The sequence below is a fragment of the Tursiops truncatus genome, chromosome 12 (genome assembly GCF_011762595.2).
Source record: "Tursiops truncatus isolate mTurTru1 chromosome 12, mTurTru1.mat.Y, whole genome shotgun sequence".
Lineage (NCBI taxonomy): Eukaryota > Metazoa > Chordata > Mammalia > Artiodactyla > Delphinidae > Tursiops > Tursiops truncatus.
Genome location: NC_047045.1, coordinates 80,529,607 through 80,556,056, shown reverse-complemented (window position 1 = coordinate 80,556,056; position 26,450 = coordinate 80,529,607). Strand labels below are relative to the sequence as shown.

Below are 26,450 nucleotides of genomic sequence, written 5' to 3'. Positions count from 1 at the left end.
GGGTGCTCAGGATGCCAGGTGTGCTGCAGGCCAAGAGCAACCGGTTCAGGCCGGAGCAGGCGGCTGAGGGCCCAGGGCGGGGCAGCGCCAGGAAACAAGTGAGTCGGATGTACCACTTGGGGTGGTGGAACATTTCGGAGGAGATTTTCAATTTTTTGGAGAGCAGAGGGATTAATTTGTGATTGGTACACAGAAAACTAAGGAAATAAATAAAGCAACTTGACTAATTCTGGAAAAAGCAAAATGACTGCATGAGGAAGGCAATGCTATCCTGGTTCTTCTGTGTGCGAGTCGGGCCTTCAGCAAGAAGACAGAGCACACTGGGAGGATGGGAGGTGGGGGGCGGGCAGCCGTGGAAGGGGGCCTTCTGAGACAGCCAGTCCTCATCTCCCACGTGCAAAGTCGGCAGAGAAGACCTGAGTCCAAAGAAAGATCCAGATCTGGCACATAAGCCCGTAACTCAGAAATGCGGAGGGAAACACAAGCAAAGTGCTGGCCACAGGGAGCAGGGATCTGGGAGCGGGAGGGCGGCGCAGGGAGCTGAAAGGTGCTTGTGTTTTGTGGTTTTTAAAAAACATTCATTATAAACCCAGTAGTACTATCTGACTTTTAAAAACTACAGCTCTTTAATAAAAATTAGTAAAAAATAAATAGGAAAGGAAGTTAGAGAGGAAGCAGACTGTGCAGAGAGGGAGCAGATTCCCATCCCAACAACACATCTAAAACTAACGGAAGTGGGGCTGCCCCGGGCTCTGCTGGGTGCTCTCCGCCCCCTCCTCCCCGGGCCGTAGGCCACCCCCAGCCCCAGGAAGGCAGATGCACAACTCCCTGAGGAATGCACACAGTGTGCAAGCCACTGCGGTGGCCAAAGGGAACCTTCGAGTAACTTCAAAGAGCTGAAGAGCCACTCACTCCCTCACTGGACATGAACCAAGAAAAAGGCAGCCCAGTTGGCAGAAGCAGCCACCAGACACGACAGAAGGAACCAGCCAAGGGACGAAGCTGCAGGAGAGGAGTGGTGGGCAGAACCTGGGAGTCCCCAGATCAACCAGCCCTACTCCAGAATTCTAGGTACGTGGAGCCTTACCTACCTTCACGGACATTAGTCTGAGCACAGTCATCTGCCACTTTTAAATACAAATAAATCAATTCCTGGCCCTGAAGTATTGAGGAAGTGGACTCAGTAGGGTTTAGTGACTATGTAGAGGGTGCAGCTAAGGAAGAGGGAAAGTCAAGCACAGCTCCCAGTCGGGGGCGTAAGTGATCAGCAATTAGAGGAGCAGGGCAGGGATGAGGACGGACCCGAGAGTGCGGACCACACGGGATTCCAGCGGGGTCTGCGGGCAGCCGGGGCTCAGTGTGAAGGACCAGAGGGAGATGTGAGCATAGCACAGAGCTGGGGAGCCTGAGATGCACACGTGGCAGTGGAAGAAATCGCCCCGAGGACAGGCAAAAAGGGGGAAGGCCAAGGGTGGAAGCCCAGAAAGCGTGGAAGGAGCTCGGGAGCCCAAGGTGGCAGCGCCAGCACAGGGCAGCTGGGGAAGGTTTCCAGGAGCCGGCGAAGGGCGGCACTGGGAAGGGGAAGACGAGGCTGGGACAGGGGCTGGATCTAGCCAGCAGCGACCAGAGAGCACGAAGCCTGGACGTGTGGCCTGGGGCCGAAGGGGCCGAGCAGTGGGGCAGCAGCCAAGGGAAGCCACGGGCTGCTTGGAGGGAAGCCTTCACCCGAGGCAGGAGCCCAGAGAGAAGATGCTCCAAGACTGGGGGCCCGGGGGGCAGGCAACCTGAGCAGAAAGTGTGGGGAAGTGGCAAGAAAGGCCAGCAGGCCAGGACTGGGTTTAGTGGGAAGGACCACTGGCTCGGGGAGGGAGGCTGCAAACGCCGGGATTGAATGAGTCCTGTTTGATCAGGGGCTGCACTGACTGTGTGCAAGCAGGAGTCGCTAACGTGCCTCACGTGCACATGGCTCTGACGCCCGAGATCCCTTACAACGAATCCAAACACGGCTGGCGCACCCAGACCATACACGTGCCTCTCGTGGGAGCTGTGACAGAGAAGCGGCAACTGGGACAAGAATGGGACAAGGCCAGCAGCCTGAGAAGTCCTCTGCAGAACCCCTGGTCCCCACCACAGAGGGATGTTTCTGGGAGCCGCCTTCTTGGAGTTCTCCCAGGAAGGACGGAAAGGAAAGGAGGGAGAGTTTTCTTCTTGTGCTCAGAACTTTAACCACAAAAACCTTCTTCATCTAACCTAAATCCGTCAGATGTAAGTTTGAGGCTTTTTCCTCTGTCCTGCTCTTGCGGACACGGATCCACCAGCTGCTCACCCTCCTCCTGGGACAGCAGTGCTAACTCCTAGACACATGCTGGCTCACGTGCCAGCATCTCTGCCTTTTTTTTTTTTTTTACATCTTTATTGGAGTATAATTGCTTTACAATGGTGTGTTAGTTTCTGCTTTATGACAAAGTGATTCAGTTATACATATACATATGTTCCCATATCTCTTCCCTCTTACGTCTCCCTCCCTCCCACCCTCCCTATCCCACCCCTCTAGGTGGTCACAAAGCACCGAGCTGATCTCCCTGTGCTATGCGGCTGCTTCCCACTAGCTATCTACCTTACGTTTGGTAGTGTATATATGTCCATGCCTCTCTCTCGCTTTGTCACAGCTTACCCTTCCCCCTCCCCATATCCTCAAGTCCATTCTCTAGTAGGTCTGTGTCTTTATTCCTGTCTTACCCCTAGGTTCTTCATGACATTTTTTTTTTCTTAAATTCCATATATATGTGTTAGCATACGGTATTTGTTTTCTCTTTCTGACTTACCTCACTCTGTATGACAGACTCTAGGTCCATCCACCTCACTACAAATAGCTCCATTTTGTTTCTTTTTATGGCTGAGTAATATTCCATTGTACGTATGTGCCACATCTTTATCCATTCATCCGATGATGGACACTTAACGGAAACACGTCTCAAGTTCTCCACAGCCAGCTGAAAGGCTCTTACAGTGAACTGATACTCAGCTAAGACTCAAAGTGAGCTGGATGCATATTTGTAAATGTTCACGTCTGAAGAGGCACAGTGTTCACCCACACCCCCCAGAAAAAATGAGGAAAATATATGACAAACAGGAAAATGGCTAGATTTCAAACTCACTGCTTGTAAAACTGTACTGCTTACATTTTGAAGAGTTAACAGGAAGCAGCCTCAGATCCCATTACGATCAGAACTGCCTCAAGATGTGAGGAGGCGTCCTGGAGGCTGTTTTACTCTACATCAAGGGCAAAAGGTTCTCAAGGAGAAGAAAAGAGATGTAGCCGGCTTCCTGCAGCCCACACCTGAGACTGTCCCAATGTCAGAGCTCAGGGCATTAACTACAAACATTATACCGTCTTCACACTCTTTTCTCATCAATAATTTTCAAACTAAGCAAAAGATACGAAAGAATGACAGAGACGGAGGGAGGAATGTCTCAGTTCAAACACGACCCACAGAGCGTCCCACACACCTCTTCCCTGTGTAAAATTCCTCCAAGGTCTGCAATCCTTTTTATAAAGGCAATGGAGCTCTTTCCTCAGATGAAATCCCACCTGCTGGCCCTCAGTACAGAACCATAAAAACAGCCATCCAGACAGAGGTGTGGGCCAGGAGCCCAACCATCTGCAAAGCTGCTTTGGGGTCCTGCCGACAGGCCTAGGGAACCCAGTCGAAGCTGCAGCCCACCTTGCTTCCATCCCCCGCTCGACACCATGCTGTCTGCCACCTGGGCAACCATGTTGGACGCAGCACAAGGCGCTTGTGGGCCTGCCTTCTCCAGTGGCCCAAGGCCCTCAAAGGCAGGTGCTGCATCTCACACACTGTGTCCCCAGCCTCTCTGGGTCCCATGCCTGTCACACTCCAGGGGTGCAGTCTGCTGGGGACACTGTCCAGCACAGCTCAGAGGGGACGGTGACATGAGCCTCACGGTTCCGTCACTCCAGGTGAGGGAAGAATGTGAAGCCGAGACTTCCTCTGACATATTCTTAACTGCTTTCGCATCTGTTCCCTCATCTGATCATTATAAAAGCCCTGGGAATTAGGCAGGAAATAATTCACACCCCTTGTCACAGAGGAGGAAACTGAAGCAGGGAGAGGTTAAGTATGTGTGCAAGGTCACTCACTGGGCCACGGCATGCATCTCTGAGCAGACTGCAGGGGCAGTAAAATCCTACAAAAATAAAATGCTGTAATAAATAAGTCCAAGTGCTTCACACAGAAACACACATGTGCTATTGGATACTAAGATGCCTTTGGGGATGGGGAGGGAAGAAACTCAAGAGTTGAGACTACTACCTCGTTGTAATTCTCATAACACTAATTTTGAGAAGAGAAAAAAATACTGAGCATTTTTACTTGAAAATAAAATGGAAACATGAAATATACAGTGATAAGAAGTCACAAGAAGCAATTCATTAAAAAAAAGAAAAATAAAAAAGGTTCCCCCAAAAGTTATGGTTTCATATTATACTGTTTGATTTTACCACAATTAAACTGAAATCTCAAGTATAAAATGTTCTGGCATTTTAGAGATTCTCCTGTACTTGGAAAACACAAATTTTACATTTACAAAGGTTTTAACTAGTCAACCCTTATATTAAAAAATGAATTATCAATATATAATTTTATTAGGTTATTATACATCATTTTATCATGAACGTAAAATAGGCACCTTAAAGAAAAACTTGAAATTAGGTTTTAAAAATGACCCAGAGGCTCACCATAAAATAACCACCTACATGCGGCATTTTGATTAATTTCCTTCCAGTTAGTTTGACAATGTGGGTAGTTTCCTTCAGTTGTTTTATGATGTGGTAATCACACCACATACACCATTTCGTATCCTGGTTTTTCTCCTTAACATTATATCATAAGAGCTCTTTCAGATTATTATGTCATCTTTATAACCACGATCTCTAATTTATTGGACTACTATATGATCCTTTAAGTGGTTATACCACAGTTTACTTAACCAGTCTTCTATTTTCGTACTACTAGGCTGTTGCCAAATTTTTACTATCATAAATAATGCTTTAACGACCACAACTTTTATTTTCTTCCCATTTTGTCTCTTTTAGATAAATTCCTAAAGCATATCACCAGGTCAAAGCAGATGATAATTTTTTAGACTTGCTTAAAAATGTATCAAATCTTTGCCACCCCAAAGATCGAATGCATATTATTACCAGCAATGAATGAAAATACTTACGAATGATCAATAAAATCATGGGTATCATTTTCTTTGTTAATAAGTGAAAATATACCCTCTCACTATGCTATTTCGCATTTTTTCCCTGAGAATACATACTTTCCCACCATGATTACTGACTGGTTGAACTTCTTTTGTGAACGATTTATGTCCATTATCCATTTATCAATTGGCTATTTATGCAGATTTTAAAGTAAATTTGTATGAGTATTTTCTATAATTAAACTGTTAACTCAGTATTCACAGTATTGGTGGGGAATGTTATTTCCCCAATCTATTAACACATGAAATGTTGGTGTTAATTTTTACCTGGACAAGCTCAGTGTTCTTTCCCTTTGTCATTCTTTACCAGCCTTTGAGACAGCTCTCCTCCCCCCTCCCCCCACCCCGTATTAGTACTTAACGCTTTTCCCCCTCAGCTCACGTCATTTTAACATGACACATCATGTTCAAGAGGCATTACCTGTTGGTCATCGGGCGTCCATATGCCGCATGTGATTTGACTTTCCAAGTTGATCTCAGATGACCAGTGTCTTTGTCCACTGACAGAACCAACCAGGACAAACCCATCTCGATACGAAATAAGTGCTTGAGTCCCATCGTGGCTCCACGTGAAATCACTCACCTTTGGGACACACAGATAAAAGGAGTCAATTTGTAATCTGAAAGGGAAAGCACTTTTATCAAAGACTAGACGTAGTCATTACCTTAGCCTTTGGCTAAGATCGAGATGGCCTTAAAGAGACAATACAATATGTTGTTGCATGTATTTTAACAATAACACATAAAACACATTATTTGAAAAGCATATGCCAGCGTGAAGGTGCTAAGTGTGTCACACATGGTAATTCATTAAGCCCATGGTAATACCTCCCACAGCGGAGAGAAGTAACTTCTCCTTGGTCTCACAGGGCTGGCGAGGGGCAGAGCGAAGAATGATCAAGGGTTGTGCGGCTCCAGCATCCTTGCTTTTAGACACTGTTCTACGGCCTGCCCCTTATAGTACCAGATTCTCCATCAGTGTCTCGTGGTCACTTATCAAGATAGTAAAGCTCTCAGTTTCTGATTATATACGTTTCTCAGTCTTGCTAACAACATTCCCGCAATCAAAATGAGAAATAATCTCTAACCGGAACACATTACTTATACTTGGGTGTTCAGTTCTATCAAATGCATTTATTCAAAGGACCACATGTTTTTCCTCTTTTAATCTATTACTGCAGCAAATTACTTCCATGGATTTCCCAGTTTTATGCCATCCTTACATACCTAGAAGAAGCCCAACTTCGAGGTCAAGTATTGTCCTTTACACGTACAGTTGAAGTTGATTACGTGTTTGGGATTTCCACATCTGTATTCACGAGTGAGGCAAACTTGTGATTTCATTTTTTATAACGTCTTTGTTTGAATTTATCAGGGTTAATGCTGACCTCTCAGAATGAGTTAGAGGGTAGTCCCTTTTCTTCCATGGCCAGGAAGAATTTGTATAAACTGGGCCGACCTGTTGCTTCAAAGTTTGGTGGAACATGCCTGTGAAACCATCTGGCTTTGCACTTTTTTGTGGGATGATTTTTAATCATTGCTTCAATTTATTTAATAGTGTTAGCAGCAGGCAAGCTTCTCTTTTTATTTCTTCTTGAGTCAGTTCTATTAAAATATTATTTTAGGAATTTGTCCAGTTCATGTAAGTTCTCAAAACTGTTGGCAAGTAGTTAATAGTACTTATTATCCTTTTAAATATCACCTTTAGTGAGCTATAATTTATGTACAATAAATAAAGTTCCCCTTGGCAGTCAATTCCCTGCCCTCACCCTGGGTCTGAGGCAACCAGTGACCTAACTTCTGTAACTAGCTGCTTATTCTAGGAATTTCGCATGAATAGAACCACACAGTATGTTCACTTTTCTTTATGATTGCTTCTACTCAGTATAATAATTTTGAGAGTATTCTGATTTCTTGTGTGCATCAGTAGTTCATTCCTTTTTATAGATGAGTAATATTCCATGGCATAAATATACCACAGTTTATTCATCTCCCCAAAGGGCTGGGCGTTTCCAGTATTTGCTTATTACAAAATTGCTATGAGTATTCACGTGCAAGGCTTTCTGTAGGCACATGGTTTCATTTTTCTTGAGTAAATACCTAGGAATGGAATTAACTGCTGGGTCATATGGTAAGTGTATGTTTAAATGCCTAAGAAATTACCAAGCTTTTCCAAAGTGGCTAAACCATTTCACATTCCCATCAGTAATATATGTGAGTAGGTCCACACCTCACCAGCACTCGGTGTTGCCAGTCTTTTTTATTTTAGCTATTCTAGTAGGTGTGTAGTGGTAGGACACTGTGCTTTTAATTTGCATTTCCCCAATGATTAATATGCTGAGCATCATTTCATGTGCTTATTGATCATATGCACATCCTCTTTTGGAACCTTTCTATTCACATCCCTTGCCATATATATCTATTTGTATATCCGTTCACGTTCACCTATTCATTATATACGTAAATACACACACACATACACATATGTATACAGATATATAGAAGTTTTTGACCTTCTTATCGTGTTGTAAAAATCTAGATACTATCCTTTATCTGAATATGTGCTGCAAATAATTTCTCCCGTTCTGTAACTTGCCTTTTCATTTTCTTAAGGATATCTTTCAAAAAGTAAGTTTTAAATTTTGTTGAAGTCCAATATCAAGTTCTTTCTCTTACGTTTCATGCTTTTTGTATCCAATCCAAGAAATCTTTACCTAACCCAAGGTGGCAAACGCAAACTTTCCAGAAGAAGTGTACAGCTTTTACATTAATGTCTATGATTCACTTAATTTTTGCACAGGGTGTATGGTAAGAATCAAGGTTCTACTTTTTAAATTTTAAATGCAGATATTCAGTTGCTTCTGCACCATTTGTCAAAAAGACTATTCCTTGGATGTCAAATAGACTTATCGTGGCGATCATTTCCCAGTAGATACAAATTCTGTTGTACACCTGAAACCAGTATGTTATATGTCAATTATACCTCAATTAAAAAAAAAAAGATGGTTCTTCCCCCACTGAATTACCTGGGCATCTTTTATTTACCTTTGACTACCTTGTAATCTCTACCTTATCTACAGTTATGCTCAACTTTTCATTCATAAAATTATTTTAGGTTTCAACTTTCTTCTCTTACTCAAGGCTTGCCAGCAGTTTGTCTACTTCATTAATTTTTTTCCAAAGAACAAATTTTTGAATTTGTTGATCTCCTCTATTGTATGATTTTTTCGCTATTGCATTAATTTCTACTTTTATTTAAATTATATTTTCTTTCTCCTTTTACTGGATTTACTCTGTTCATTTGATCAGAGTTTTATTCCTTTCTAATATACATAAATTAAGGATATATATTCTCTTTTTTAAAAAAATTAGTTTATTTATTTATTTATTTAACTTCGGCTGTGTGGGGTCTTTGTTGCTGCGCACAGGCTTTCTCTAGTTGCGGCGAGCAGGGGCTACTCTTCGTTGTGGTGCACGAGCTTCTCATTGTGGTGGCTTCTCTTGTTGTAGAGCACGGGCTCTAGGCGTGTAGGCTTCAGTAGTTGTGGCGTGTGGACTCAGTAGTTGTGGCTCGCAGGCTCTAGAGCTCAGGCTCAGCAGTTGTGGTACACGGGCTTAGCTGCTCTGCGGCATGTGGGATCTTCCCGGAGCAGGGTTCGAACCCTTGTCCCCTGCACTGGCAGGCAGATTCTTAACCACTGCGCCACTAGGGAAGACCCTAGGATATCTATTTTCTTATATCACCACTTTAATCCTATCTCACAAGTTTTGATATGTGGACAGTCCGTTATCATTCAGACCTAAGCTTTTATAAATGGCCGTGAACTAGTTAACAATGCGTTTAAAAATGACCAAGTGTCTAGGTATTTGGTCAGCAATTTCCTTTCTTTTCTTTTTTTCTGGCCACGCTGCATGGCTTCTGGGATCTTAGTACCCTGACCAGGGACTGAACCTGGGCCCCGGCAGTGAAAGGGCCGAGTCCTAACCACTGGACCGCCAGGGAATTCCCACCAATTTCTTAAATTTATGTTTTTGTTATTAACTTCTAACCCATTCAGAAATCATGGTCCATAATCATGAGAGCTACCAGTGGAAATTTGTTTAGGTTTTATGAATGCCTTAAAACAGGCTGGCAAACTATGGCCAGTGGGCCAAATCTATTTGCCGCCTATTTTTGTACAGTCCACAAACTACGGTTTTAAATGGTTAGGAAAAAATTTCGAGAGGAATGATACTTTGTTGTATGTGAAATTATATAAAATTCAAATTTTAGCATCCATAAATAAACTTTTTAACTTTATCAACAAAACGTTTTCTGGTTTTCTTTTCTTTCTTGTTAGTACTTACGTAATATCCTCAATTCTGACTCCTCGTCCACAAAGCCTAAAATATGTACTAACTTGCCCCTTCACAGAAAAAGTCTGCGAAACCTCAGAACATGATTAATTTTTGTAAACATTCTGTGTGTGTCTGAGAAAAATGTATGTTCTCTACTCGGTGGATTCAGTAACTACGAGTGTCCATTAGGTCAAGCTTGTTAACTGTGTTGCTCAGATCTTCTATATCTTTGCTGATTTTTTTTGTTGTTGAAACTTTTCAGTATATCAATGAATTCATCAGTTTTTACTTTCAGTTCTGTCAATTTCCTTCACATATCTTGACGCTATTACTAATAAGTGCACATATTTAAAATATCATCTTGGTAAACTACAGCCTTTATCATTATGTGGTAGCACTCTATAAACGAAACATTACTTTCTATCTTTAAGTCTATTTCATCCGAAAGTAACAGTTGCTACTCCAGCTTTCCTTTTTCCTGGATATTTGCTCAATACATCTTTTCCACCTTTTTACTTTAAACTTGTATATGTCCTTAAGTTTTAGGTGTGGCTCCTAATAGCATATAGCTATGTTTTTAAAAACGTAATCTGTCAAGCATCATCTTGACCGGTGAAGTCAGTCCATTTACATTTATTCTAATTATTGTTATATTTGGTCCTGTTTCTACCGCCTTAATTTACTTTTTCAGTTTGTACTACCTTTTAAGTATTTTCTAACTTAAAAAAATGGATTATCATCTTCACTGTTGCTTATACTTGGAAATGTTCACCTTCATTGAAATTTGTAACATTACTGGACTTTTCACACTTCAGATAGTAATAAAACAAATGAACAAACACCAAAAGGACATGAACTTCTTGCTGTTTTCCCAGCAGGGGTTATAGGTTATCAGTGGTCAGCACGTCCCCCTCATGACAATGGCATGGGGGTGTGAGACAGCTCCTCGACAGCTGGTCTGAAGGTACTGGAAAAAGCTGTTTGTTTTTCAACTCAGAATCTTGGTTTCTCTGACCTTATGTTTCAACCAGTTACATTATCTAGTTTTTCTTAAGAACTGAAAAGATTTTTTTTTTTTACAGACAACACATTAATTCTGCAATAAACTGTAAAAGTCATTTCATTTTGCAAAGATAATGTTACTTATTTACATGGGTTTTAACTCATTTATCTTTGTGCTAAAGGAAAAACATCTCACTAGAGTGAGAAAACGTATAGCCAGTGACAAGATGCTTCTCCAAGGCACCACCCATCTTACAGTCACAAAAAATGATAACAGAGGATGTTTACATGATCTAATTGCGTTTATTAAATTAGGTTGGCATAGAGTGATAAGACTATACCAAAATTGGAAAAACAAAACCAGGGGAACTGAGTCCCTAGTGTGTTAAGGAAATAAGCAGAAAGCCCTCTGCTGTGGCCTATCCGATGCGGGGGGCTGTGGCACTCCTGGCCCACGTTCAGGGCTCTCTCGACATGACTGACCAAAGCTGAGGAGCAGCCTGGACGGCCCGGCGCCCAAGACAGCCTTTCCTCTGACGGTCCGAGGCCTGGGCCTGGCACAGCCGGCCTGTGACCAATGCTATGAAATAATGCAGGCACTGTTCCAGACTCATTTTGGAAATAAAGGACTCATAATCATTTCCTGAAAAAAAGAGTGTTAAAGCTTCACCTGGCTTCTGCCAAATGTCTGATTACCTCACGACGATGAAAGGCCTGCTATATAACAAAGATCACCTGTCACCTCTTCTCAAGAGTATCACTTCAAGGACGCTCCTCCTCCAGGCACAGAACTGTCCCTCCTGCCCCCAGACACCGCTCCCGGTGCACGGACCCTGCACTCCCTCCACCAGTGAGCCATCCTCACCGGTGCATGACGCTTCTCATACAGGACGCGACTCCAACACAATTAAAAGCGGCCAAATCTCCTCCAAATGCAAGTGCTTAACGATAACAATTGCTCAATGGATTCTGAGGTCTGTAGAATCAGAGTGGCAAACAGCAAAGCTATATGAAGATCTGGATCAGATCACTAGATACAGTGATTACTCTGGTTGAACCTGAAAGGAACAGGCTTTTGGGAGATTCTAGGTGCTTCCAGATGTTCTATGGTCCATGTAAGCTCATTCACTTCCAGGTCTGAATGCATCCGTTCTTGTTTCTAACACGCTTTTTTTTTTCGCCAAACTCTCAATGAAAAGAAAGGCTGAGGGTATATGGCGGTGGCAGAGGCCACACGGCTCTGACGTGGAGGTGACAGATGTCTCCCTCCTCAGAGAAGCTGCCGTCAGCAGGAGACAGTGTGGCAGCACCACCAGGCTGGGGGGCCGGACTCGCCAATGGCAGTGAAGCCTGAGCTCTCTGGATGTACTATGAGTATGTGAACCTCTGCTAAAGAGAAAACAGTTTATTGTCTGGGAACAAGACAGAGTTTCGGACTCAAACCTGGGTTCAAATTCTGGCTTTACAAACCATGAACCAACTTCCCTGGGTGAGTTACTCAACCTCCCTGAGCTGGGTTTTTTCTTCCATTAACTGAGAGTAACAACACCTTCCCAACAGGGTTCCTGTGGAGGTGAGGGATGACACCTGGAAAAGGCCAGCACTGAGTGCCATTCTGTAGGAGTAACACTCTGTAAGACCTCTTGCCGGCCAAGGTCTGAAGACATGTCTCACGTGACCACTGGGCCTTTCTAGGGAAAGGCTTCACTCTGGTGGATGGGAGAACAGCGGCACTTCAAAGACCCTCATGGGCAAGTGCAGAAGAGTTGCTGCCTCAAGGTCTGAAGCTGGTCTTTGGTGATGACGCTATGGCGACGACCTAAGGGCAGATGCGCCCCGTGGTGGTGGCTATGGGTGCTGGCACCTTGTGAGTGCTTCAGGCACCATCGCAACTTGTGGGGACAACCATCATGTGCAGACGTGGCACAGCGTTCTCCACATTTAACCTGTTTTTTGGGGGGGCTGTGCCACGCAACTTGCAGGATCTCAGCTCCCTGACCAGGGGCTGAACCCGAGACACGGTAGCAAAAGCCTGGAATCCTAACCACTGGGCTACCAGGGAACTCCCTTCCATATGGAATCTTCTGTAATCCTCCCAAGTGATCCATGGGGGCAGGCACCATTAAATTCCCTGTGTACAGATGAGGAAACTGAGGCACAGAAGTAAAGTATCTCCTACTGAAGCGTGACGGACCGAGACACTGACTCCAGAGCTCATGCTCTTGACCACAGTGTCCACCTTCTAGGTGACGTGAACTTCTTATGGGCATGGAGGTTTCCACATCTGTGGCTCAATTTCAAGGTCAGTTAGTAGTCACAGCGTAGGCGCCACCTCTTCCTTTTTCCACTCACGGCGGAATACAGGATACCGGTAAGGCCTTACCAGAGTCAGTCAAAATTATGACACCGACCCTACCAAATAAATAAACTCACACAAAGAAGTATGCTCTGTTTGCACCCAGAGGTAGCTCTGCCTTCTGTGATGGCATCTTACAAAGTTCCTCAGCCTGGCAGTAACTGCCAGTAAGAGCTTCATTCCCTGCAATTTTATGTCACCTCACCCATCTGCATCTTTCGAAGTTGGAGAGCTCGTAGCTTATTTAAGCAACAGATGGGAAGAGAGAGGGTGAGAATTCATTTCCTTAGGAATGTATAGAAAGGCAGTCACAGGGGAACCACCCCGGAGCCAAACAGACTAAGAAACCCCTTGTCAATAAAGGTTCCCCCAGCACTCGGGCCTGTCAAATCCTTGGCACGGGACCCGTGTCCTTAAACACACGAGACAGGAGCTCCACACAGCCGTCCTCACGGGGAGGGAGAGCCAGGGCCATACCATCAGCCACGAGGACCCACGAAGTGGTTTTTAAAATAGCACAGCTCGGCAGGGCGTCCCTGGAGCAACTGTTTTCCTCAGAGCAGCGACAAATTGGTACCAGAAAGGGAGAGCTGAGTGACGACAACAGGTGGCCCCGCTAATTGAAACCTGACCGAAGGGACTGTGAAAAACTCGGCTTGGGGATTGGCTGTGAGAACGGTCATGTGGAGCTCCCCGTGAGAGAACTAGGAAGATGACAACACGGGAAAATACCTTCCACGGGGCAGCAAAGAAGCGCTACGCCAGGAGCGCTTCGTTAAATCGGAATTTAACAGGTAATCACAACACTGAGTGGCGAAAAACGACTTCACAGGTTTAATTAAAGCTTAAGGCCTGGAGCGTTCTCACAACAGCCGCAGAGTGGAAGAGAAGGAAGGACGATCCTTCTCTCGCTCCAGTGATGTACTCAACAGGCAGCACGAGAAGCAGGATGCTGGTTTCATTCATCTGCCCTCCGCCCTTCCCTGGAGAAGCGTCCTGCCCGCTCACCTGGGCCCCTCGGTCGTTGACCAGCTCCACAGACCACCGCCCTTCGTACTGGATCCACACGAATATCCCGCCGTCTGCGTCGCACGTGGCCAGCTTCTGGTACGGCTCGTTCCACCTCACCAACACGACCTAGGAAACGACCAAAAAGACACTTACTGCAGGGAAGGAGCCCGTGGGCCGCAATCACATCTACGACGTTATCAGACCCAAAACTAACTAGAACGCACGGACAAAGGCAAGGACTCGGGGAGGATGGGGGGTGGGGAGTCCAGCAGAGAGGACACACGGCAGCGCCTCAGGGGACCAGGCCCACGTGACGCGGCCTCCTGACAAACAGCAGGCACCTGAGCAAACCACGAACCACAGCGCCGCAGCGCCCGTCGCCGTGACCGCAGAGCCGGCCCAGAGCCCACCCGTACCCGGCCCTGCCTCCACAGTGCCAGGCTCGCTCGCCTGAGGGCCGTGGGTGGTGGGGAAACGATTGCCTCGAAACCTCCTGTGTGCACCTGAGTCAGGGCACTACTTGCTTGGTACAGATGGAAGAAAGGGTGCGGCCTATGTAATCTCATTTTTTTCCCAAAGTGAAATTCTCTGTACCTTTGCCAGGCTACATTATTTCCAAGTAGTTCAGCATCTAAGCATGCCAATTTGGAAAAAATACACAGTTGAAATATCTAAGCTGTTCAGGATTTATCACAGAGGAAATACGAAGAAACTATAAGCTTCAAAACGGATGAGTATGAGAACTTAATTTTTAAATTTGAAAAATCCTGAACGTGGACAATCATTTTCATCTTTCTCAACTATCACTCGTTCATGGCCGCAGGTAGGTGGTCTGTGGGATCAGCCCTCACAGAGCCCAGTAAAACCCGTAAGGGCACAGGGCTATGAAGTGGTCCCAGGAGGCACAAAACCAGCGCCGGGCTCCCCAAGGGGAATGCTTCTGGAGGTCACCTGGCCCGCCCGCGCTGGTGACCGTGATCGTTTCCTTCGTTCAGCTCGTACTCATCAGATCCATGCTGCACGCTGCCGCGTGACCAACACGGAGGTGGAGAAGACAGGGCCTGCCCTCGGCAAGCGCAAAGTCCAGCTGGGAGCCAGAACAGCCATGGATACGTGGACACATGCAGATGTATGTCAGTCGAATGAGGACTGTTACTAACCAGCGAGAGCACCCCTGCTGCTCACAAGATGCGAATCTCGTCTCCTCCCAGGACTTTGTGCCTCATAAGCTAACAACCCTCGTGAATACGTGGCACCGGTGCATAGGGTCCCCAAGTTCCACTTATGTTCTGAACCACTGACTGCGAGCGGCTGAGGCCAAGGACTGACCATCACAGACCTCCAAAAGCACAGTTCCCTCCTCATGTCCATCTGCGTCCAAACCACAGACCGACACAGAAGCCCTGCCCCTTCTCAAAGCTGTACCATGGGCACCAGGGAGCCAGGAGAGGCCCCCCAGCCTTGATCCACCACACTTGGTGGTATCAGCATTTGTTGCAAGATGCATACTAAAATCCTCAAATTGTCCAAGAGGAAATTACTACCCACTTAAAATGTAAGGATACTGTAGCTCTTTTTTAAAACTGTGCATCAAGAGCTGAAACGCTGCAATCTTTTGAGACCTGGCACTTGTCGGCCAAATCTAAGCTAGTCAATGGCCCGCCTGCAAAACGGATGCAAGTTCCGTGGATGCGGACACTGCCAGCTGCCGGCAGCCCCATCTAGCTTTTGTCCCTCCACTGCGACTGCCTGTCCCTCTCTGGTCACTGCTCTGCAGGTGCCGTGCTCACACCACCTGCTATAACCACAGGTTTACGTGCACCCTCCTCCCCCTGAGCTGCGCCACCGGAGGAAAAGGGCAGAGGCATGCTCACCTCTGAACACTGACACACAGGAATGCTGAGCATATCATGCCAAACAGCCACACGTAAGTTACGATTCTCATTCAGTTACGCTTTGAAAACTACTTCAAGTAGGTTACTTTCGACTCCCAAAGGCATTTTAACAAGAGCCAACACTGACAGACTGCCTATTACAAACCATTAGGCTGTGAGGATAGAAAGTTAGGAAATCTTTGTCCCTGCGGAGTTCAGTTCACTAAACAGACATAATACCCTGCTCTGTATGCAAGTACAGAGTTGTGAACATACACAGGAGGGGCCTCAAAACAGGCGGACGGGAGGGCAACAAATCCAGATTCATGTTTTTAAAGTCTAGCTTTAAAAATTCTGTATTTAAATTACTGATCTAATTTTTAAAAATAGTAAAACCAACATAATTAAAGTCTTTAAATGCACCACACTGAATGTATCATAAAATTTAGAATTTCCAAGTAGCCAATAAAAACCAACTTCATAAACTTTCGGACCCAACAACAATCGGCCTGAGCAGTGCCGCCCACAATGTGCTGCAATATGGTCCCTCAAGACACCTGCATCACCTAAGCCCACAATCACAAATGCACTTCAGGATGGCTACAAGAGGGCGGAATATGACAAATAAGAACACTTATTTCCTAAGTTAAATACAGTGAACATTCATCTACTATGACCTTCCTTATAATATTTGATGACAAGGCATCACATTTCAGAGAACAGAGGTTAGTCACATTTTCTATACTTTTGCCTTTTTCCTTTAACAACCATCGCCACACATGATTGCATATTTAGTTATTATCAGTAACAAAACCTCTCTTCTTCATGAAGACAGCCTGCAAGTCGCAGCATGACACAAACACAAAAGAGCAGAGGCAAAAAAATGTTTTAAAGTTATTTCTAATGTTAAAAATGTCTTGGTCTTATGACAACACAGTAGTAGTTGTTGGAGAAACAAAGAGTTCACAGACTCAATGTCATCTTTTCTTAATTCCTGATCAGTTGAGATGCAGCAGTAAACAGAAGTGCAGTCCCCATACACACACTTCTTTGCTGTGAGTATAACCGGTATAACTGAATATAGGTGGGTTGCTCCCCTAAATTAGAGGGAGAAATCTTTCCAGTGATCCTTGGTTTAAAAATAAAGTTAAACTGCGATGTTGTTTCCCTGGATTAGTTTTCTCATTTCCGCTCTCGTCTGCGGAGCTGCCCGTCTTATCTCCCGGCCGCTTATTTCCTGTTCTGCGAATCCCTCCAGTCTGCTTGGCAATGTCAGGACATACCAGAGTGTTGAGGAATTACCAAGCAGGGGCCAGCTGGGTTCTCAGTTGCCCAGATGACGTGGCAGGGTGCTAGGCAGCTGCCCAGGCATTCTAAGGCAGAGCTTCCTTCCCTTTTAAAGGAAAACGGGGCTCCTGTTTGCTTTGGGCACAAAAGAACTTCAGCATTTAACATGTTAGCTGAAGTATGTGTTCCTCTACAGACAGAGGCTAAGCCAAGTTCTGACCCAGGTCTTTGATTAGTCCCCAAAATGCTAGCCTGTCGCCCTCTCCAATGTAAGGTTTCTATCATTTTACAGCTATTCTTATCAATCAATACTTATTGAGTAAAATTAACGGCAGAGAAATCTACGCTAAAAATACAGTGCAGGTCTGCTGAAGGCCTATTTGGGCTGTACTCTAATGCCCTCAATAAGTCACTTCACCTCCTACTTCTAGAACTATTTTTAGGCAGAACAAAACTCTAGTGCCAGTTAATCCAAGGCACCAGTTCATCCAAGAATGTTCATCGTTTGAGGCAGGAACCCTTCAAATGCTGTTGGTAGATATAATTTCTACTTTACAGATATATACAGGAAACTACCGCAGTGAACAACCAGTATCACCAATGTTCAGAAATATTTCCCTTAACCCTAAAAGAATGTAATTTGGACATACCTTAAATACAAATAGCTCAAGTTATAAATCTCTGTAAGTGATTATTACCACTCAGTTCTTATTCTGTAATTTATTAAGCGAAACAGCACTAACTTCACTTGTACAAGAAAAACAAAATGAGTGCCAACTGAATTTTAGATACATTTAGCTGTTTTTTAACAAAGAACCAAAAGCACCCTGAAACAGAGGCTGGAAGAAATTCAATGTGGACAACGGCTTCATGCCCACCAGCATGACAGTCCCGTGAGGTCCAGAGCTCAGCCCCGGCCGCACCGCTCACCAGCTGCATGGCCTCGGGCACCCTGTTGACCCGCTTGGGTCCCTTTTCCTCATCTGCAACGGGGGTAACAGCAGCAATCCTTCTAGAGCTATTGTGAAAACTACGATGAGAAAGGACCTTGGGGCAGCAGCAGGCACACAGCAACGTGCCCCTGCCCAGTTCTGGTGCACGCGTTCACGCCCCGCACACCGTCTCTGGTTCTCGCCAGCCTGACGGTTTCTTTGCATCTGTACTCCTGAGGCCCGGCATGATGGCAGGCACACAGCAGCACTCCACAAATCTTTCTAAATTAAAATATTCCTGAAGGACGATTAACCGTATTTCTTTAGAATTTTATACTGTTCTCTTTCAACACTAAGATGTTAAAACTAGTCCAAGTGAGATTTGGGGCGGGGCGGGGGGCATCAACAGTTGTACTGAGACAAAACTGACATACCATACAACCCATTTAAAAAGTAAAACTCAATGGTTTTTGTATCATTTATAGAGCTGTGCAATCATCACAGTAAATTCTAGAACATCTTCATCAGCCTCCAGTACTCCCTTCAGCCCGAGACAATCACTGATCTTTCGTCTGTTCATATTTGCCTATTTTGGACATTGCATATAAATGCAATCATACCATGTGTGGCCTTCGGTGCCTGGCTTCTTTCACTCAGCATAATGTTTTCAAGGTTTACCCATGTTGGAGCATGTGCCCGTATTTACTTCCTTTATATGGTCAAATAATATTCCACTGTATGGATATACCATTTTGTTTATCCATTCAGTTGATAATTATCTGGGTTGTTTCCACCTTTTGGCTATTATGAATAATACTGCTATGAACATTTGTGTATCAGTTTTTATTTCCTTGGGTATATGCCTAGGAGTGGAGTTGCTGAGTCAAACGATAATTCTACGTTTAACTTCTTGAGGAACTGCCAGACTGTCTTCCAAAGTGGCTGCTCCAATTTACATTCCCAGCAACAATGTATGAGGTTCCAGTTTCTTCACATTCTCTCCAACACTTGCTACTATGTCTTTTTGATTATAGCCATCCTAGTGGGTGTGAAGTGGTTTTGATTTGCATTTCCCTGATGGCTAATGGTTTTGAGCATCTTTGCAAGTGCTTACTGGGCATCTGTTTACCTTTTCTGAAGAAATGTCTATTCAGATCCTGTGCCCCTTTTTAATTGGGTTGTCTTTTTTATTAGTGAGTTGCAAGAGTTTCTCTTCCTAAGCCTTTTGAAACACTCTGTTTGAGGGAAACTTTTGCTTTTATTTCCACATAATTTATTTCTCTCATTTACATGTCCACAGATCCAGTCTTCATTCAATTCAATATGCTGATAAGAACTCCATGAAGGAAATGGTTCAGGGACAATAAGGGAATTCAGAAAACACGGATCTATGGTTTTCTAAGCCCTAGGCCAGGGACCAGGGTGCTGCTACGTGGTTCTAAACCTGAATCTGAATTTGTCTGGAGGTGACTTCCAGTCCTGGCTCCCCAAGACGCTTCTCAGGAAACTCACAGCTACACACTCCTTCCTGATGTTTTCCAAACCTTCTTGTTGGAAAATAATACATCTTCTTTTTGGGGAGAGTTTATATTATCAGGCAGGACTGAGTTAGGAAAAAAAGAGCTCTATCAAGTCTCCTGACACAAATGCAAAATTACCGTCCCTAGCCTTCTCATCTACTAGGTGGCAGTGAGAGTCTTCCACTAAAGCAATATATAAAATGCTTTGAATGGCTTCATCCAAAAGTACAGTCTGTAGGAAACCCAACAGTCAGTACCTTCATCTCCTGGCCATTTTCTGATTTGTGCATATCTCAAACCAGTGCAGTGAATACTCCCTGTGACTCCCACTTCCATCCTTCTCTGTCCCATCTCAGTTGCCATCTCCCAAGCAGAATTTTACTGGAAAGTATGTTCAGTCACAAACACTGTTCCCTGAGGTTACAGAGCACCTTACCAAGGCTAAGCATGTGTTCTCCATCATCACCTCCCACTTATTCTCGCACAAATACTCTTGGTATAGACAACGGTTACTGGCTTTAGCCAACTGAGAGCTGACACGACCACGCAGTCTCACAGATGAGGATGGGGGCAGCCAGCATGAGGTCACGCAGAACGCTCGAGGTAGGTCAGGCTCCAGGCCAGAGCCTCAGTCTCCTCGCTCCGGTCCAGGGCACTTGGTCTCCGCAACCAAACTGGCCCGGGGCCATCCATCCCTCAGCCCCACCAAGGCGCTGCTCACGGGACACACACAGATGGAGCAGACGTCCTGCCCTCAAGGAGCGCCTGGGGGAGCTTGGAGAAGCCGCCTCATGTCTTCTCTCTTACTCCTGCTGTCAGACTTCTGCGATGCAGAAATATTCTCAAAAACAGCTGTACCAACAAACTCTAATTCTGACAGAAGAAAACAAAAATCATATACTAAAGAGAAATAAACTAAAACATTAGTGGTGGTGAAGTAAAGGGATTTTCATCAGAATTTTTCTACGTTTTCTGATCTTCCCACAATGAACGTATTTCCAGCTTCACCTATTTCTGTAGCAAGGAAGTTGAACACTTTCTTTTCGTAATAATAATAATAATAATAATCAAGAGTCTGAAAGTCATTTTCACATACATTAGCTTATTTTATCTTCACAGATATCTTAGGAGGAGGTATTACCATTATTCTAACCTCCCATTTCACAGATTTAAAAAGTGGAGCTGAGAGAAGGTACAAATATTTCCATAGCCTTTTTTAAAAAACTTAAAAAAGAGTTTTCACAATATTTATGGCAGACATAACAGTTTAAAGAAAAATTCACCTGAAGTAATGTCCTCATTCAGCTTAGGAAAATATCACCAGGACCATTGGAAGCCCCCGTGTGCTCCTCCCACACCTCAGCCCTCCCTCCTCTGAGGAAAAAAACACTTCCTGGGCATTTCATGTTTTTAATTCACATGCATTTTTATACCCACGTACGCATCCTCACTTCAGGATTTCGTGTTTCTTTAAAAATTTTAAATATTACAGAAAACACTAAACATACACCCAAGAAGAGCAACCAGGATCATAAGCTTCCACGTACCTGCCGTCCAGCTTACACATGACCAGCCTTTCTGCCTGTTCTCAAGCTTTAAAACCTCTATGCATTCTTTAGCTCAGCATTAGGCTGTGAAATTCATCCTTGTTGACAAGCGTGGCCCCAACTCGCCCGTTCTCACTGCTTCATCGCAGTCACTGTGACGACACCACGGTTTGTTACCTCATCCCCTTGCTGACAAACATTTAGGCTGCCTTCCCTTTCTTTCCCGCTTTTATTACACTAGCACTGCTGCTTATAACCATGCTGCCACCAGCCCCCTGTGAACCAGAGCAGGGCTCCCCTGAGTCTGCACTGGGGAACAGCTGGAGCAGAGGCAGGCGCAGCTCTGCCTTCGCCAGACGGTGCCAGGTCACTTTCCAGAGCGAGCCGACAGTGCACATCCCAACAGCAGTCCAGCTGTGCCTCAGATCCTAATGCACTCGACCCTGCCAGACTTCAAAATGTTTTCCAATCAGACACGTGTAAAATCATTTCAGATTCTGCTTCTGAGTTTCTCCGTATCTCCACAGACTTTCACATTCTATTCTACTTGACACGTCTCAGTGCCATGCTCTGAGGAGACAGACCGAGGCTCTTCCTTCTCTCTGCCCCTCGCCGCCCCTCCACTGTGCTTCCGGACAACGGTTTCTCAGCTCCCGGCTGTGCACCCACCACCGAGGCCTCCCTTCATGGCCTCCTCCAAGAAGAAATCAGAGTCGTCTTATGAACCCGACAGGCATCTCTAGGCACCTGCCACACAGCCACCGCCGGGCCCACCAAGGGCGAGCAGCACAGGAGGTACAGCCGTGCCCTGGAGGAGCCGGGCTGTGGGCAGAGGGAGGGGGCAGACTGGGCAGGTGGTGGGCTCTGGCGGCCCAAAGACCCGACCAGCTCAGCACACGTCACATCACTCTTGAGGCCCTCCTCTCCATTCCTCTGGGCTGACGTGCCGTGGCTAGAAAGTGGATATCCCACAGGGCCGGCAAGCCTGGAGAGCTCCCAAATGGGAGGCTGAAGCCGACAGAGCCGCAAAGGGGGCCCAGGGCCACTCCAGCGTGCATCTTGAGTTAAGCCTTGAAGCTGGTGCAGGATTTCCCTCAACGCGCAGTTCAAACGTCACTTACTCTGTGGCAATGTCGCCACCTCTCGTGGGCAGAACTGCGTCTTCTGTGTCCCCAGCCCCCGGCCCGGCCTTCCTCCAGCTCTGCCCGCAGCCGCCCCGTCCCGCGGTGGACAGGCTCCAGGCTCCAGGGGGGAGGTCTGTGCCCGAAAGAGGAAGAATGGCAGCTGACATTCACTAAGGCACTGGCCTCACCCCTCGGTAAGTCTTCTCTACCGGCGTCTCGGTGATGGTCCCTGAAAGCAGAGCCTGGGACGGGGACCCGCGCACTGAAGCCTTTCCCTGTGGGTCCTCCCAGGACAAAGGCAGTGAGCGAGGCAGGACAGGTCTGGGGTGTAAGGGAAGGACACATGTCACTGGAGACCGGCTTCCTCAGCCTGACCCACAGGGAGCCCTGGTGTGTGGCTCCGGCACAGCTGGCCCCGCTCTGAGGCAGGGGTGGCCTCCAGTGCCACCCCGGGCGTTGGTCATGGGCTGCTGGCCGCTTGGCGGGAACGGGGACGGGGGAGTGGAGCAGGGAACCAGCTGGCAGCTGGACGCCTCAGTGGCCAACGCGCACCGCGGCTGGGGGACGGTGCACACAGCGGCCTCCAGTGCCCCTCAGTCTCCCCTTTGCCAGCTCTTCCTCTTCCGGCCTCCGAGGGGCGCAGAGCTCCAGGCTCAGTCCTGACCCTGCCCTCTTCAGTCTACTCTGACTGCCTAGTCATCTGATCTAGTCTCAGCTTTAAATCCATGGTCTAACCATCTAAGCACGATGACTTCCAAGTTCTTGTCTTCAATCCCTTACTCTAGATCCTGCCCAACATCTCTACTTGGAGGCCAGACAGGCCTGGCAAACTCGGTACATCCCTAACAGGTCTCTTCCCACCCCCACCCCCCCGCCCCGGTGCTCTTCACCCACGTGAATGACACCATCTGTCAACAGCAGGAACACGGACAGCAAAGCAGACTTCCCTCCCTGCCTCTCAGGCCCATCAGCTGGGTGGGGGGCCCGTCTGGGCAGAGACACAGTGCTGCCCCCCTGTCAAGGGCAAGGCTTCCTGCAGTGTGGGTGGTGTCCCCTCTGTGGCTGTTAAGTAACGAAGGATGAAAACCTCGGCCAGTGCAGAAAAGATTACTCTCTGCTTGATCTTCACCACCCAGTTCTATGTCTTAACTGTGGCGCTAGCTCCAACGTGTTTCTTTAGATATGGCCTTAATGCTCATGAAAAACAATCCCCTGCCTAACTGGAAACTAGAGGAGAAACTCAAAGAAAGGAACTGAGAACGTGTTTGAAGACAATGGTGCACTATACAAATATCAGCTCCTGGGGTTACTGCCAAAGGGTAAACAACTCTTTAAATTCCTAAGACTTTAAATTTTAGAATAGTCTTAGATTTACAGAAAACCGCACAGATAGTACAGAGGTCCCATACATGTCCCATACCTAGTTTCCCCTATTATTAAGATCTTACATTTGCACGGTATATTGCCACAATTAATAAATCAATATGGATATATTATTATTGACCAAAGCCCATGCTTTATTCAAATTTCCTTAATTTTAATGTAGTGTCTTTTATCTGTTCCAGGACCCCACTTCGAGTACCACATTTAGTCATCACGTTTCCTCAGGCTCCTCTTGACTACAACAAGAAAGTCTCTCAAACGTCCCTTCTTTTCGCTGACTTGGACAGCTCTGAGGAGAACTCGTAGGTGTCCTCCAATGAGGGTATGTGTGATGTTTTCCTCGTGGTAGGCTGGAGTTAGGAGTTTGGGGGGACGACCACAGAGGTGAAACGCCATCAGTGGTACACTCTCTCAACATGACCTGTCGCTGTTGAAGTTTGACTCGGATCACCTGGTTAAGTAGTCTCCGTTCAGTTTCTCCACTGTGAACTGACTCTGCCTTTCCCCCTTTCCTCACCTGTACTCTTCGGAAGGAAGTGACCACGGGCAGCCCACACGTCAGGACTGGCGTTATGCTCCACCTCCTTGAGGGAGGAGCGTCTACATAAATCACTTACAACCCTTCTGCTCAGGAGATTTGCCTTTTCTCCACTAATTTTACCGGTATGGACACTAAGAGAATTAACGGATGTCTGCTCTACATTCTGGGTTATAATCCAACACCACTCCATGTATTTTGCTGCTCAGACTGTTCCTTCTTTGGCCACTGGGAGCAGTTTCAGTTGGTTCCTCCATCCCTTTGACACACCCCCGACACTGTATGTGTTTCGTTTTGTCTTCTGAGTGCCATCTTTTTTTCTGACACCACGAGATGCTCCAGACTCATGTGTATTTCCTGCTCCAGTCCTTCAATAAGACATTTCTCCATGGAACCCTGGTTCCTTTTATTGGAAGATGGTACTAGAAACTAAGGTCTGCGTCTAGATCCAAGAAACCAAGATGTAGGTGTGCTCATTGCTACTTGGGTAGGTAAACGGCTTTTGACATTAAAAAAATCAACAAATTACAAGATGAGCCTGGGACATCTTAGTATCCCACAAGGCAAAACAGATACCAAAAGACCTCTAGACCCAACTGGAAAGGGCTCCCAGGAACAAAGGACGGAACAATTTGAGCAACAAAAAGTGCAAGGCGCTGAGACAAGTACCTTAAAATTCATGTATGCTAAAATCCATGAGTTCACGACAATCCTAAAAAATAAAATCCTCACTGTTAACTTTTAGAGAATGGTATAGAACTTTCTGCCCTGAAAACAGGCACAAAAAGGGGGAAAAAACCAAAACCCACATTTATCCTGCCATTATTTACAAACACTACCCCATAACAAACAAACAGTTGATGAGGCAAAGTTTTTCTTGGTGTAAGTATTCCAGTTAATAAATAAAGAAGGAACGACAAAATTAGGATATCAGTTTGCAACTACTAATGGAACCATGGCTGTAGGTGAAAGGTTGATGGGACTGCAGTATGAATGGATCAAACTGACAATCTCTAACTCACCAATGTAAACATCACAAAAAGGCAGACAATCATGTATTACATGCCTCCTGATGGAAGTGCATGACGCCATCCATGAAGCAATTCCAAAACTACCCACCCCCCCCGCCCCCCAAAAAATCAAACTTGAAGTCTCTAGACCTTAACAACTAGTTTATAAGAAATACAGAAGACAGAAAAACAGACTAAAGAACATCCTGGGGATGTAATCAGGAAAATCCACTTTTCCTACAGAATTTCTCATGTTCTGGGTTTTCCTAAAGCAAGGAAAACAATAAAGAGATGAGGAACCTATAGATTAAAAGATTTAAAGGGCATAGCAACCTAATGCGATTCATGTAACGGACCTTGTTTGGATCTGACTCTCAGAACTCAAAAAAAAAAAAACCTCAATTTTTTCTAAAAGGTAAAAGATTTCATAGACCTTTCACCAAAGAAGTTATATAGATGACAAATAAGCACATGAAAAGATGTTCAACATCATTTGTTATTAATAAATGCTAACTAGAAGCACAGTGTGACAACCCTACTGTTGAGTCATTAGAATGACTCAAATTAACTTCTGAGGATACTTATTAGCACTTGTGTTCAAGTCTCAGCTTTTTTTAACTGATCCTTGTACTCCTCTGAAAGAAACAAAGGAAATATATTACCTGTTCCCCCTGCTGTAAATTTCATAAGTATTAAGTCAGGTCCAACAGTGTCTTTCAATAGAAAGGCTAAAGGGACTTGGGCTTTTATCCTGTTGGTAATGAAGGCTGTTGTTCTTTTTAACATAGGTACACTTTACGTAGGTATCAGATCATTGTGATACCCATTATGCACAGAGTACTGAGAGCATTCTTTTTCAAGCTTCAAGTTACATTTTAGTTAGAATCCGTTAAATCATAAGATAATGTGCCAGGCAGTGTATCTCAAAGAAGGACCTAAAAACATATCAGATTTGGGGGCATGGTTTGTGGGGCTGGAATACGTGGAATTTGAAAAAAGCATATTAAGCATAATTAAAGCATACTAAGTATAATTGCTTTGATTTACTTTTTAAAAACTTGTTATTAAAGTATACTACACATGCTTTAATTGGTTTTCAGTCATTTCTTTTGAAATTTCAAACAACATTAAAGGAGGATGTAAGATTTTATCACTGGCTATCATACAGAACTAAACATTTCTTGTAAAACATGATTCACACACATACACAAAAAGCTCAAAACCGGTGTCACATGCACC

The 26,450-nt window shown here is 45.3% G+C and overlaps 1 protein-coding gene across 8 annotated transcripts in view; it reads right to left on the bottom strand.

Annotated features, from left to right (window-relative positions):
- Nucleotides 1-26,450, bottom strand: part of TULP4 (TUB like protein 4) — a 228,503-nt gene that overhangs the window by 63,528 nt on the left and 138,525 nt on the right. For 7 of the 8 annotated variants that reach the window (XM_033867906.2, XM_019951676.3, XM_033867908.2 and 4 more), the window contains 2 exons: nucleotides 13,994-14,122; nucleotides 5,711-5,872 (listed from right to left, as the gene is read on the bottom strand). In XM_033867906.2, the coding sequence (XP_033723797.1) occupies nucleotides 5,711-5,872; nucleotides 13,994-14,122 (291 nt within the window). The remainder of the gene's footprint in view (nucleotides 1-5,710; nucleotides 5,873-13,993; nucleotides 14,123-26,450) is intronic. The other variant, XM_033867911.2, reaches the window with a different exon arrangement.